Source organism: Bombina bombina, chromosome 4 (assembly GCF_027579735.1).
Source record: "Bombina bombina isolate aBomBom1 chromosome 4, aBomBom1.pri, whole genome shotgun sequence".
NCBI classification, from domain to species: domain Eukaryota; kingdom Metazoa; phylum Chordata; class Amphibia; order Anura; family Bombinatoridae; genus Bombina; species Bombina bombina.
Genome location: NC_069502.1, coordinates 861,714,618 through 861,730,088, shown reverse-complemented (window position 1 = coordinate 861,730,088; position 15,471 = coordinate 861,714,618). Strand labels below are relative to the sequence as shown.

The 15,471-nt window shown below is 39.0% G+C and overlaps 1 protein-coding gene across 2 annotated transcripts in view; it reads left to right on the top strand.

Moving 5' to 3' along the window:
• The window catches only part of LOC128657328 (zinc finger protein OZF-like), a 162,367-nt gene that overhangs the window by 62,896 nt on the left and 84,000 nt on the right, over nt 1-15,471 (top strand). Inside the window, exon 6 of one of the 2 annotated variants that reach the window (XM_053711630.1) lies at nt 13,180-13,256. The exons of the other annotated variant lie outside the window; for it this stretch is intronic. Coding sequence (XP_053567605.1) covers nt 13,180-13,256 — 77 coding nt within the window. The remainder of the gene's footprint in view (nt 1-13,179; nt 13,257-15,471) is intronic. 2 annotated transcript variants of the gene reach the window in all.

Below are 15,471 nucleotides of genomic sequence, written 5' to 3'. Positions count from 1 at the left end.
CAAAATACTCATTTGCCTAATAATTCTGCACTCCCTGTACTGTTCTCAGTGTTTGCAAATGCAGTTTATTTTAGCGCTGCCCTTATTGTGATAGATGCAGCGACCTGGTAAGGGGCATGATTTTCTGTGGAGAGTACTACGGGTTTTAATCTCCCTGATCTCTTAGCGCTATCTCTTTATTTCACTTATGTGAAGGGAATGCAATCTATTATTGTATTTTTTTTAAACTGTTTTCAGTGCTATTGCATCATTCCCTTTTGTACTGCATCTCCTCCGCTGCTTAAGAGCTGCATATTGCAGCGGTGTTCATGTGAAGGAGTTTCCATAGACGGTACCTGATTTGCTTTTCCTTTATTAATGAAAATAATTAAATGCTCATTTGTACAGTATGTTTGGTGTTCTTAGAAGCACCATTTTAACTAGCTCAATGGCGTTTCACGTTTTCATTTTAATTTCCCTCCTTGGTGCGTGCTCTAATATCTGTAGAGCTGACGCATTTCATTTAGAGAAACTGGTTCTTAGCTGAACCCCATGTTTTCTTTGCGATTTGAGTCTACAGTTCACAAGTATTCTTCTCTCACTATTCACCCAAATAGCTAAATAAAGAGATTTTATTAAGAACTGCCTTTTTTATTTGTGCTTTTTCTTTTAGCCTAAATTTTTTGTGCTGTGCCTTTGTAGTTTTTTTTCTGTTCAGAAAAGATTTTGCCTGCCATCTGGTGACCATTTTTGGTATTTGATTATAGATGGCATTTTATGTAGTCCTAAGTGTAGACAGCCATAGAGACTATTTTAGGTCTCTGTTTACTTGAGATTCCTTTTTATATGGAGAAAGGTTCCATATTCTAAGTATAAGGATCTTTTTTGTTGGACTCTCTCTTTTACATTAAATGTGCTTTTCTGTTGGGGTCTCTGATTTCATATTGATCATGCCCTTTCTAATTTATGTTTAGGATTCTCCTTATATCTATGTCATCGTGAATAAGTGACATATTACTTTTATTGCTCTCAGGGCTCTCATGGGTGTCTGTGACATCATGTATCCATTTTTATCATATTAGTAGTAAGTCTCTAATATGTTTATTTTAACAGTGTTCATATTTACTTTATATTCTAAAGTCTGTGACATATATTGTACCTTCCCCTTGAGGATATTATATTTCTTAAGGAGTGTGTAGAGCTATAGTGATATGGTCTCTCACACATATTCTAATTTTTATAGTTGTATGCAGTGGTTCAATTCCCACTATAATAATATATATTAAAAATAAGTTGGTGACTTATTTATGTAACTGTATATTAATCTGGATGGTGACCAGTTACAAAGTTGCTACGTTTGTGAGTACAGTCTTTTTTATTGGTACGGCTCTTTGTCCAATTTATTTTCTAAGGAGACGGCCATAGAGAGATCCAGGATGGGATCTGGGCTGTAGAGCTGGCTAATCCTTCATCTGGGATGCCAGCATGAAACAATCCAAGTCCTCTTAGAGGTTTAGTCAGCCTTGGAATAAGGGGAAACTAGCCAAGAATCCTGTTGCTGATTTAAAATCTGCACAGAGGGTCCACCCCTGGGAGTTGAGCTTGACTCCATCCTCAACCCGAAAAGGCCCCACAAGCTCATCTTTGATGATACCAGCCCAAACCAGTACTCCACCTCCACCTTGCTGGCGTCTGAGTCGGACTGGAGCTCTCTGCCCTTTACCAATCCAGCCACGGGCCCATCCATCTGGCCCATCAAGACTCACTCTCATTTCATCAGTCCATAAAACCTTAGAAAAATCAGTCTTGAGATATTTCTTGGCCCAGTCTTGACGTTTCAGCTTGTGTGTCTTGTTCAGTGGTGGTCGTCTTTCAGCCTTTCTTACCTTGGCCATGTCTCTGAGTATTGCACACCTTGTGCTTTTGGGCACTTCAGTGATGTTGCAGCTCTGAAATATGGCCAAACTGGTGGCAAGTGGCATCTTGGCAGCTGCACGCTTGACTTTTCTCAGTTCATGGGCAGTTATTTTGCGCCTTGGTTTTTCCACACGCTTCTTGCGACCCTGTTGACTATTTTGAATGAAACGCTTGATTGTTCGATGATCACGCTTCAGAAGCTTTGCAATTTTAAGAGTGCTGCATTCCTCTGCAAGATATCTCACTATTTTTGACTTTTCTGAGCCTGTCAAGTCCTTCTTTTGACCCATTTTGCCAATGGAAAGGAAGTTGCCTAATAATTATGCACACCTGATATAGGGTGTTGATGTCATTAGACCACACCCCTTCTCATTACAGAGATGCACATCACCTAATATGCTTAATTGGTAGTAGGCTTTCGAGCCTATACAGCTTGGAGTAAGACAACATGCATAAAGAGGATGATGTGGTCAAAATACTCATTTGCCTAATAATTCTGCACACAGTGTATATATATATATATATATATATATATATATATATATATATATATATATATATATATATATATATATATATATATATACATACATACATACATACATACACATCTTTAAATATGTGTATGTTAACGCCTGACTTTTTTTTTTCTAACTCCTGAGACCTCATATCTTTGAGCCCTTATAATTTTTTTGTACAATATTTTTTAATAACTTTTTTTTAGATGTTGCAATTATAAGTGCAAATGAACATTGTAATGCATTTCTTTCATGTAATTAGCAAGAGTCCATGAGCTAGTGACGTATGGGATATACATTCCTACCAGGAGGGGCAAAGTTTCCCAAACCTCAAAATGCCTATAAATACACCCCTCACCACACCCACAATTCAGTTTTACAAACTTTGCTTCCCATGGAGGTGGTGAAGTAAGTTTGTGCTAGATTCTACGTTGATATGCGCTTCGCAGCAGGCTGGAGCCCGGTTTTCCTCTCAGAGTGCAGTGATTGTCAGAGGGATGTGAAGAGAGTATTGCCTATTTGAATACAATGGTCTTCCTCTAGGGGCTCTATTTCATAGGTTCTCTGTTATCGGTCGTAGAGATTTTTTCTCCTACCTCCCTTTTCAGATCGACGATATACTCTTATATACCATTACCTCTACTGATTCTCGTTTCAGTACTGGTTTGGCTATCTACTATTTGTAGATGAGTGTCTTAGGGTAAGTAAGTCTTATTTTATTATGACACTCTAAGCTATGGTTGGGCACTTTATATGTAAAGTTCTAAATATATGTCTTTAAACTTATATTTGCCATGATTCAGGATAATCAGTATTCCTTCTTTCAGACAGCCAGTTTCATTATTTGGGATAATGCATATGAATAAATATTTTTTTCTTACCTTTTAAAAATTTTCAATTGACTTTTTTTCCCTGTGGGCTGTTAGGCTCGCGGGGGCTGAAAATGCTTCAATTTATTGCGTCATTCTTGGCGCTGACTTTTTTGGTGCAAAAATTTTGTCATTTCCGGCGCCCTAATTGACGCCGGAAGTTTGTTTGTGGTTGCGTCATTTTTTGACGTATATATGTGTTCAGACTTTTTTTGCGTCAAAAATGTGGGCGTCGTTTTTTTCGGCGTCACAGGATGTGGCGTCATACTTGGCGCCAAAAAATATGGGCGTTGTACTTAGCGCCAATAATGTGGGCGTCATTCTTGGCGCCAAAAAATGTGGGCGTCATTTTTGTCTCCAACTTTTTTTCACATTATTTCAGTCTCATTTTTCATTGCTTCTGGTTGCTAGAGGCTTATTCATTTGGCATTTTTTCCCATTCCTGAAACTGTCCTTTAAGGAATTTGATAATTTTGCTTTATATGTTGTTTTTTCTATTACATATTGCAAGATGTCTCAACCTGACCCTGGATCAGAATCTACTTCTGGAAAGACGCTACCTGATGCTGGTTCTACCAAAGTTAAGTGCATCTGTTGTAAACTTTTGGTAACTGTTCCTCCGGCTGTAGTTTGTGATAACTGTCATGATAAACTTTCTAATGCTGATTGTGTTTCCATTAGTAATAATCCATTACCTGTTGTTGTTCCTTCAACATCTAATGTTCAGGATGTCCCTGTTAATGTAAAAGAATTTGTTTCTAAATCTATTAGGAAGGCTCTGTCTGTTATTCCTCCTTCCAGTAAACGTAAAAGGTCTTTTAAAACTTCTCATATTTCAGATGAATTTTTAAGTGACCGCCATCATTCTGACTTATCTGTTTCTGATGAGGATCTATCTGGTTCAGAAGATTCTGCCTAGATATTGACACTGATAAATCTTCATATTTATTTAAGATGGAGTTTATTCGTTCTTTACTTAAAGAAGTGTTGATTGCATTAGATATGGAGGAGTCTAGTCCTCTTGATACTAAATCTACTAAGCGTTTAAATTCGATTTTCAAACCTCATGTAGTTATTCCAGAAGTTTTTCCAGTTCCTGATGCTATTTCAGAAGTAATTTCTAGGGAATGGAATAGTCTGGGTACTTCATTTACCCCTTCTCAAAGGTTTAAGAAATTGTACCCTGTGCCATCTGATAGATTAGAGTTTTGGGACAAAATCCCTAAAGTTGATGGGGCTATCTCTACTCTTGCTAAACGTACTACTATTCCTACGGCGGATAGTACTTCCTTTAAGGATCCTTTAGATAGGAAGCTTGAATCCTTTCTAAGGAGAGCTTATTTATGTTCAGGTAATCTTCTTAGACTTGCTATTTCTTTTGCTGATGTTGCTGCAGCTTCAACTTTCTGGTTGGAGGCTTTAGCGCAACAAGTGTCAGACCATAATGCTTATAGCATTGTTAAACTTCTTCAACATGCTAATAACTTTATTTGTGATGCCATTTTTTTATATCATTAGAATTGATGTCAGGTATATGTCTTTAGCTATTTTAGCTAGAAGAGCTTTATGGCTTAAATCTTGTAATGCAGATATGACTTCTAAGTCAACTTTGCTTTCTCTTTCTTTCCAAGGTAATACATTATTTAGTTCACAGTTGGATTCTATTATTTCAACTGTTACTGGGGGGAAAGGAACCTTTTTGCCTCAGGACAAAAAATCTAAAGGTAAATACAGGGCTGCTAATCGTTTTCGTTCCTTTCATCAGAATAAGGAACAGAAGCCTGACCCTTCCCCTAAAGGAACGGTTTCCGCATGAAGGTGCGGCCCTCATTCCAGCACAGCTGGTAGGGGGCAGGTTACGATTTTTCAAAGATGTTTGGATCAATTCGATTCACAATCTTTGGATTCAGAACATTGTTTCTCAAGGGTACAGAATAGGTTTCAAGGTAAAACCACCTGTGAGAAGATTTTTTCTCTCTCGCATTCCAGTAAACCCAGTGAAGGCTCAGGCATTTCTGAAATGTGTTTCAGATCTAGAGTTGACTGGGGTAATTCTGCCAGTTCCAGTTCTGGAACGGGGTCTGGGGTTTTACTCAAATCTATTCATTGTACCAAAGAAGGAGAATTCCTTCAGACCAGTTCTGGATCTAAAAATATTGAATCGTTATGTAAGGATACCAGCATTCAAAATGGTGACTATAAGGACTATTCTGCCTTTTTGTTCAGCAAGGGCATTATATGTCCACAATAGATTTACAGGATGCATATCTTCATTTTCCAATTCATCCAGATCACTATCAGTTTCTGAGATTCTCTTTTCTAGACGAGCATTACCAGTTTGTTGCCCTTCCATTTGGCCTAGCAACAGCTCCAAGGATCTTTTCAAAGGTTCTCGGTGCCCTTCTCTCTGTAATCAGAGAACAGGGTATTGCGGTATTTCCTTATTTGGACGATATCTTGGTACTTGCTCAGTCTTTACATTCTGCAGAATTTCATACGAATCAACTTGTGTCGTTTCTTCAAAGACATGGTTGGAGGATCAATTTACCAAAGATTTCTTTAATTCCTCAGACAAAGGTAACCTTTTTGGGCTTTGAAATAGAGACAAAGTCATGGACACTGAATCTAACAGAAAAGAGACGTCTGAAGTTGGTTTCAGCTTGTCCAAAACCTTCAGTCTCAATCATTCCCTTCGGTTGCTTTGTGCATGGAAATTCTAGGTCTCATGACTGCTGCATCGGACGCGATCCCCTTTGCTCGTTTTCACATGAGACCTCTTCAGCTTTGTATGCTGAACCAGTAGTGCAGGGATTATACAAATATATCACAAATAATATCCTTAAATCCCAATGTTCGATCTTCTCTAACTTGGTGGTTGAATCACCATCGTCTAATTCAAGGGGCCTCTTTTGTTCGTCCAACCTGGACTGTAATCTCAACAGATGCGAGTCTTTCAGGTTGGGGAGCTGTATGGGGATCTCTGACAGCGCAGGGGGTTTGGGAATCTCAGGAGGCGAGATTACCAATCAACATTTTGGAACTCAGTTCTGGCCTCTTCTGAAGAGAGAATCGTTTGTTTGTTTTCAGACAGACAATGTCACAACCGTGGCGTATGTCAATCATCAAGGTGGGACTCAGTCCTCAGGCTATGAAAGAAGTATCTCGGATACTTGTATGGGCGGAATCCAGCTCCTGTCTAATTTCTGCGGTTCACATCCCAGGTGTAGACAATTGGGAAGCGGATTATCTCAGTCTCCAGACGTTACATCCGGGCGAATGGTCTCTTCACCCAGAGGTATTTCTTCAGATTGTTCAAATCTGGGGACTTCCAGAAATAGATCTGATGGCCTCTCATCTAAACAAGAAACTTCCCAGGTATCTGTCCAGATCCAGGGATCCTCAGGCGGAAGCAGTGGACGCGTTGTCGCTTCCTTGGAATTATCATCCTGCCTATATCTTTCCGCCTCTAGTTCTTCTTCCAAAAGTGATTTCCAAAATTCTAATGGAACGTTCGTTTGTACTGCTGGTGGCTCCAGCATGGCCTCACAGGTTTTGGTATGCGGATCTCATTCGGATGGCCAGTTGCCAACCTTGGATACTTCCGTTAATACCAGACCTTCTATCTCAAGGCCCATTTTTCCATCAGGATCTCAAATCATTAAATTTGAAGGTAGGGAAATTGAACGCTTGATTCTTAGTCATAGAGGTTTCTCTGACTCGGTAATTAATACTATGTTACAGGCTCGTAAATCTGTGTCTAGGAAGATTTATTATCGAGTCTGGAAGTCTTACATTTCTTGGTGTTCTTCTCATAAATTCTCCTGGCATTCTTTTAGAATTCCTAGAATTTTACAGTTTCTTCAGGATGGTTTGGATAAAGGTTTGTCTGCAAGTTCTTTGAAAGGACAAATCTCTGCTCTTTCTGTTCTTGTTCACAGAAAGATTGCTAATCTTCCTGATATTCATTGTTTTGTACAGGCTTTGGTTCGTATCAAACCTGTCATTAAGTCAATCTCTCCTCCTTTGAGTCTTAATTTGGTTCTGAGGGCTTTACAGGCTCCTCCGTTTGAACCTATGCATTCTTTGGATATTAAATTACTTTCTTGGAAAGTTTTGTTCCTTTTGGCCATCTCTTCTGCTAGAAGAGTTTCTGAGTTATCTGCTCTTTCTTGTGAATCTCCTTTTCTGATTTTTCATCAGGATAAGGCGGTGTTGCGGACTTCATTTCAATTTTTACCTAAGGTTGTGAATTCTAACAACATTAGTAGAGAAATTGTTGTCCCTTCATTGTGTCCTAATCCTAAGAATTCTCTGGAGAGATCTTTACATTCTTTGGATGTAGCAAGAGCTTTGAAATATTATGTTGAAGCTACTAAAGATTTTAGAAAGACTTCTAGTCTATTTGTTATCTTTTCTGGTTCCAGGAAAGGTCAGAAAGCTTCTGCCATTTCTTTGGCGTCTTGGTTAAAGTCTTTGATTCATCATGCTTATGTGGAGTCGGTTAAGTCCCCGCCTCAAAGGATTACGGCTCATTCTACTAGGTCAGTTTCTACTTCCTGGGCTTTTAGGAATGAAGCTTCTGTTGATCAGATTTGCAAAGCAGCAACTTGGTCTTCTTTGCATACTTTTACTAAATTCTACCATTTTGATGTTTTCTCTTCTTCTGAAGCAGTTTTTGGTAGAAAAGTACTTCAGGCAGCTCTTTCAGTTTGATTCTTCTGCTTATAATTTCAGTTTTTTTCATTATAAGATTAAAACTTTTGATTTGGGTTGTGGATTATTTTTTCAGCACAATTGGCTGTCTTTATTTTATCCCTCCCTCTCTAGTGACTCTTGCGTGGAAGTTCCACATCTTGGGTATCTGCTATCCCATACGTCACTAGCTCATGCACTCTTGCTAATTACATGAAAGAAAACATCATTTATGTAAAAACTTACCTGATAAATTAATTTCTTTCATATTAGCAAGAGTCCATGAGGCCCACCCTTTTTGTGGTGGTTATGATTTTTTTGTATAAAGCACAATAATTCCAATGCCTTATTTTTGATGCTTTCGCTACTTTCTTATCACCCCACTTCTTGGCTATTCGTTAAACTGAATTGTGGGTGTGGTGAGGGGTGTATTTATAGGCATTTTGAGGTTTGGGAAACTTTGCCCCTCCTGGTAGGAATGTATATCCCATACGTCACTAGCTCATGGACTCTTGCTAATATGAAAGAAATGAATTTATCAGGTAAGTTCTTACATAAATTATGTTTTTTTTATACATTTTGTTTCGTGCAGGTGGTGAGAGTCCACGATCCCTTACTCATGGGAATTATTTCAAGCATAACCCAGGTTCTCTATCAAAAATGGGCCGGCTCTTAAACTTTACATTCCTGCTTTTTAAATAAAGATAGCAAGAGAACAAAGAAAAATTGATAATAGGAGTCAATTAGAAAGTTGCTTAATATTGCATGCTTTATCTGAATCATTAAAAGTTGTATGATATATATGTATAAGTATATGTGTGTGTATATGTAACATAATAGATGAGGTTGAAAAAAGACCGAAGTCCATCGAGTTCAACCTATACAAATTTAAAATACTTACAAAAAACTCAAATTAAGCCTAAATAATCCCACTAAAAGGTGACCCATTTAATACAAGTAATCATATCCATGAATTTTGTTTCCAGACAGAAATGTATCCAAACCTTTTTAAAATGTATCTAGGGTATTGGCATTCACTACCTCCTTTGGTAATGAGTTCCACAATTTTATTGTTCTAACAGTGAAAAAAACTATTCTGTTGCAAGAGATTAAATCTCTTTTCCTCCAACCTTAAATTGTGAGTTCTTGTCACAAACAATTTTCTTGGAATAAACACAGCTTCTGCCATCTCTGTATAATGGGCCTTGAATATATTTATAAAAAGTAATCCTGTCACCTCTCAAGCGCCTTTTTTTCTTAAGAAAACAGACTCAGTTCGGCTAGCATCTCCTCATAGTTTTAATTCACCATTTCCCTTATTAGCTTTGTGGCCCTTCTCTGAACTTTTTCTAGTCTGCCATATCTTTTTTTGCAATCGGTCCCCAGAACTGCACTCCATACTCAAGGTGTGAGGTCTTACCAGGGATTTATAGTGACAAAATGATTCTTTCCTCCCTTGAATCAACGCCTCTTTTAATACATGCTAGTATCTTATTAGCCTTTGAAGCCGCTGCCCTGCATTCTGCACCCATCTTTAACTTATTATCTATTACTACTCCCAAATCCTTTTCCTCCTCTTTTTCGCTATGTTTTGTCCAATTTAAATAATACATTGCCTGCTTATTTTTACTTCCAAAATGTAGAACCTTGCATTTTCCCGTATTAAATCTAATTTTCCATTTACCTGCCCTTACTTCTAATGTTTGCAGATCCCTTTTTGTAATGAAAGTTCATCCTGCTCTGACCTAATGACCTTACATAACTTCGTATCATCTGCAAATATATAGATGTTGCTATTTAATCATTGCTCCAAGTCATTTATAAAAAATATTAAAAAGAACAGGGGGGCGTGTCCGTACAGCGATCCTGAGCGGTCACACTTTTCTAGAGCTCCGGCCGATTATAAGCACCATCCTACAGCTTTCTTACAGAAATTGAACTCTATATCAATACTTTTCTCTTATTAGAGCTTAACATGAAATTTGGGGCTGTATTTTTGACGCCAGATCTTAGGATCGGACGTTAAGGGCCCGGAGCGGCGGCTCCTTACAGGCGGCGCTTTCCCCTCGGTACTTAGCCTTAACTGGATAACACTTAACCCGCCAGCATTGGTTATAGTGTGAAGATTTGCCTCTATACACTCAGAAGCTGTGAGAATGGAGGGTAGAAACCAATTAACAAGATTGGACAAGTTTTTTGAGAGATTTGATAACCTTATGCACTCTCTAATTCGCAAAGCCCCATATGATCGACTACTGCAGTTTATTGAAGCAGATCGGAACCCACATACACCTCAAACCGGGCTTCAATCTACCGCATCCCCAAATTATGCAACAACACTACCTAGTGAGGCTCGGCAAGAGGACAAGCAAGACATACTGCCGCATCAGAAGAATCCATTATGGCAGCAACCTACACCTAAACTATCCACTTCGGTGCATGACATATACACAGCGGGATTTAAAGAGATCAGTGACTGCACTAGCCTTACTTCTTATGCATTACCTGTGGAGCGGTCGACTTTGACAAACCCTGCGGGAGCAGCTGAACTGGCAAAGACGCAGAAGAAAATGGACTCTCAGCTGGGACTCTCCATACCTCTAAGATGACTCCAAACCAACCACTTACCCAGGGGAACATCAGCTCTGATGGCAACATTCCAACAACTCTGCATGGCGGGGGTGGTGGAGCGCACCCTCTGTTTTCACAAAATATCTTGTATCCTAGAGACTGGTTATACCGCAATCGCTCCAGATGGCTTCCTCAAGGTGAACAGCTCTCAACAGGAGGGCTTCTATATAATACGCAACTATGTAAAGGCTTCACATTTTCCGACAGGGACATCAGCTAAAGCTCACACAGGATCCATACCGAGCATGAACTTTCTCATTAATCTCTCGCACAGAAACACACAAATTCACAGTAAGACGTTGCCCTGCTCACAAAAAGAGCTAGCCAATATAAAGAACATTGCTTTGCAGCAGGTAAAACCTGCAGACTGATCATAAGAACTTTTGGCTTTTGCCATGTGAAATATGCCGGTTTCTCCTAGACATACTGTTTGTGTTTGCCTTTTTGTAGGATTTAGTGGTTATATTAAGTTCTCCGTTTAATTCAGTTTATTTGACTTTAAAATTGCTTTCAGCAACTATTTAATCCTCTTAGGTGTTTTGCAAATACGGTAGGGGTTTTTGATACCTTATGATTGTGTGTTGATATATGTAAATATATATAAAATTACTACGCAGATGAAGATTGACAAGCTCAACTATTATATATGAGTTTAGATCGTAATGTTAAAATTTACTGTTAACTGCATACTTTCTGAATAATGCGCAATAGCACACAAGTGATGGAGTGTCGCATATATTATTTCACCCACATGGCCTGCGGCCGGGGCCTAAGAAGGGTGGATTGATCTATGTTCACATACTAATCTCCAGGTTGAACAGTAGCATCGTATATTTGTAGGCGCTACAGATTGCAGATCTATAAAGACAGTTTAGCAATAGACGAAACGATAATCTTTCAAACACAAATAGCAGCATGTGTTATGCCTCTTGCAAATGTTGTCACAAGTAACATATAAAGCATAAAATGGCACCTATAACCGACCTAGTCTCAGTCTTAGTATCTGTTTTTACTTCTCCTAAAGTAAGCTCAGTTTTGGCTTTTTCTCTTTTTCTTTCCCTTTATTCCCTGATCCCTACCCCCACCCCTTAACCCTTTCATTGTACATGCCCAAATAGATTAAATAATGACACATAAGAGGTATATATAGTTTAAAACTGGGCCTTGCAAGACATACACTGATGTGAAGAGAGTAATATAATATGCTAAAGTTGATATATATACGATGTATGTTATGGGTCTTTTACAAACATTATATTGAAGCAATACGTTGTCATACTATTTTGTATTACTCTCACTGTATATTCAGTTTATGATGTGTATGTTCAATTTTTATCAATAAAGCTCTTTTGAAAACTAAAAATATTAAAAAGAACAGGGCCCAGTACTGATCCCTGGGGGACTCCATTGATTACCTTTGTCCAATCTGAGTATGATCCATTCACTACTACTCGTTGCTCCCTATCTTTTATCCAGTTTTTTATCCATGAGCTAACATTTTCAGCTATTCCCAGTCCCTTAATTTTGTGCATTAACCTCTCATGTGGCACTGTATCAAACCCCTTTGCAAAATCTAAGTATTACATCTACTGATCCCCCTTTATATTTTTACTTCCGCATGGAATCTAATTAGATTAGTTTGACATGATCTATTTCTCATAAAACCATGCTGATTTAAACTCATAATCTTGTTTACACTAATATGATCATCAATATAATCCTTTATAATCCCTTCAAATATCTTCCCCACTATTGATGTCAGACTAACTGGTCTTTAGCTTCCTGGATCATCCCTGCTTTTCTTTTTGAAGAGTGGCACCACATCAGCTTTATGCCAATTCTGGGGTACCATGCCTGAGGATAACGAGTCTTGAAAAATTAAGAGTAGAGGTTTGTCTGTAACAGTGCTAAGTTCCCTTAACACCCTTGGGTGAATTCCATCTGGGCCTGGAGTTTTATTTACCTTAATATTATCCAGTTTTTTCCTGTTATCCTCTATAATTAACCCAGTTAATGGTATGGACTGGCATGTTCTAGTTTATATATGGCTGTAGGACAGGTTTTTTCTGCTGCCTTGTTTTATTTACCCTCTAATTTTTAAATTTCGCATGGTGTGTTTTTTTGAGTATGTGCTCTCATTTTGAGATTCACGATTCAGGATGCTCGATCGGACTTAGTTTATTTTTTGCTATTTCTTTCCTATGACTTGGAGCGTCAACAACGTCTTTCCAATTACTAGTGGGATAGTCATCTCCTGGCCAGCAGGAGAAAGCAAAGAGCACCCCAGCAAAGCTGTTAAGTGTAACTTCCCTTACCCATAATCCCCAGTCATTCTCTTTGCCTTTGTCAATGGAGGACGTGCGAAGTTGGTGTTTGAAGATATTTAATCCTTTTATGGGTACTTTTCCCTGCAAGCAGGGATTGGGGCTATGCTGTGTCCATGTCAATCTCTTTAGTAATGGTGGCTCTTAGCAGTTAGAAAGCGGCGATGTTGTCTTTGCTTTATTTCTAACATTTTTGCTACCCCTTTATTGAAAGCCACAGTTGGTTACTATTGGTTTCTCTATCTACAGGTCCCTGTTGGCGATCAAGTGAGGCTTTCAGACCTGCAGCTGCTGTGTCTGCTCCGCAGCAGAAGTTTCCCTGGAGGGTAAGTCCTTTCTTATATATTTATTTGACTCAGGACGAAGACCTTATTAAAGGGTTTGGTTTGTATAGTTTTTTCAGATATAATGCGGCTGAGCAGCTATCTGGCCTTTTGACAGGGATGTTGCCGCTCCGTTACTGGGCTGTTTTACAAAGCAAGCCCAGGACTTATGGTATGTGGGGGACTAAGGGTCATGGTGACTTCTTTCCTTCCTCCTTTTATCCCTGTTTATTCTGCTACTTAGGATATATAAGGTGCTTCTTTTTATAAGGGCTAAACATTTTCTGGGGATGTGTGTTAGGTAACTGCCAAGCAAGAAACTCTGTTAATATGTTTTGTTGCGCAGTTACGAAGCAGACCATTGTATGGACAGGGTTTCTCCTCTGCACTTAGTTATTGCAACTGTGGGAATGGTTTTTCTTTTCTCGCTGTGTACACATCCTTCCACTTAAAGTACCCCTTAGCCTTCAATGTGTTTGGGAAGTCTTTGTGCTTGATCAGATTTGTAACCTGATATTACTGAGCCACTTGTACAGTATATACAGGGAGTGCAGAATTATTAGGCAAGTTGTATTTTTGAGGATTAATTTTATTATTGAACAACAACCATGTTCTCCATGAACCCAAAAAACTCATTAATATCAAAGCTGATTAGTTTTGGAAGTAGTTTTTAGTTTGTTTTTAGTTATAGCTATTTTAGGGGGATATCTGTGTGTGCAGGTGACTATTACTGTGCATAATTATTAGGCAACTTAACAAAAAACAAATATATACCCATTTCAATTATTTATTTTTACAAGTGAAACCAATATAACATCTCAACATTCACAAATATACATTTCTGACATTCAAAAACAAAACAAAAACAAATCAGTGACCAATATAGCCACCTTTCTTTGCAAGGACACTCAAAAGCCTGCCATCCATGGATTCTGTCAGTGTTTTGATCTGTTCACCATCAACATTGCGTGCAGCAGCAACCACAGCCTCCCAGAAACTGTTCAGAGAGGTGTACTGTTTTCCCTCCTTGTAAATCTCACATTTGATGATGGACCACAGGTTCTCAATGGGGTACTTGGACGCGTGTGATGGAGCATTGTCCTGCATGAAAATCATGTTTTTCTTGAAGGATGCAGACTTCTTCCTGTACCACTGCTTGAAGAAGGTGTCTTCCAGAAACTGGCAGTAGGACTGGGAGTTGAGCTTGACTCCATCCTCAACCCGAAAAGGCCCCACAAGCTCATCTTTGATACCAGCCCAAACCAGTACTCCACCTCCACCTTGCTGGCGTCTGAGTCGGACTGGAGTTCTCTGCCCTTTACCAATCCAGCCACGGGCCCATCCATCTGGCCCATCAAGACTCACTCTCATTTCATCAGTCCATAAAACCTTAGAAAAATCAGTCTTGAGATATTTCTTGGCCCAGTCTTGACGTTTCAGCTTGTGTGTCTTGTTCAGTGGTGGTCGTCTTTCAGCCTTTCTTACCTTGGCCATGTCTCTGAGTATTGCACACCTTGTGCTTTTGGGCACTCCAGTGATGTTGCAGCTCTGAAATATGGCCAAACTGGTGGCAAGTGGCATCTTGGCAGCTGCACGCTTGACTTTTCTCAGTTCATGGGCAGTTATTTTGCGCCTTGGTTTTTCCACACGCTTCTTGCGACCCTGTTGACTATTTTGAATGAAACGCTTGATTGTTCGATGATCACGCTTCAGAAGCTTTGCAATTTTAAGAGTGCTGCATCCCTCTGCAAGATATCTCACTATTTTTGACTTTTCTGAGCCTGTCAAGTCCTTCTTTTGACCCATTTTGCCAAAGGAAAGGAAGTTGCCTAATAATTATGCACACCTGATATAGGGTGTTGATGTCATTTGACCACACCCCTTCTCATTACAGAGATGCACATCACCTAGTATGCTTAATTGGTAGTAGGCTTTCAAGCCTATACAGCTTGGAGTAAGACAACATGCATAAAGAGGATGATGTGGTCAAAATACTCATTTGCCTAATAATTCTGCACTCCCTGTACTGTTCTCAGTGTTTGCAAATGCAGTTTATTTTAGCGCTGCCCTTATTGTGATAGATGCAGCGACCTGGTAAGGGGCATGATTTTCTGTGGAGAGTACTACGGGTTTTAATCTCCCTGATCTCTTAGCGCTATCTCTTTATTTCACTTATGTGAAGGGAATGCAATCTATTATTGTATTTTTTTTTAAACTG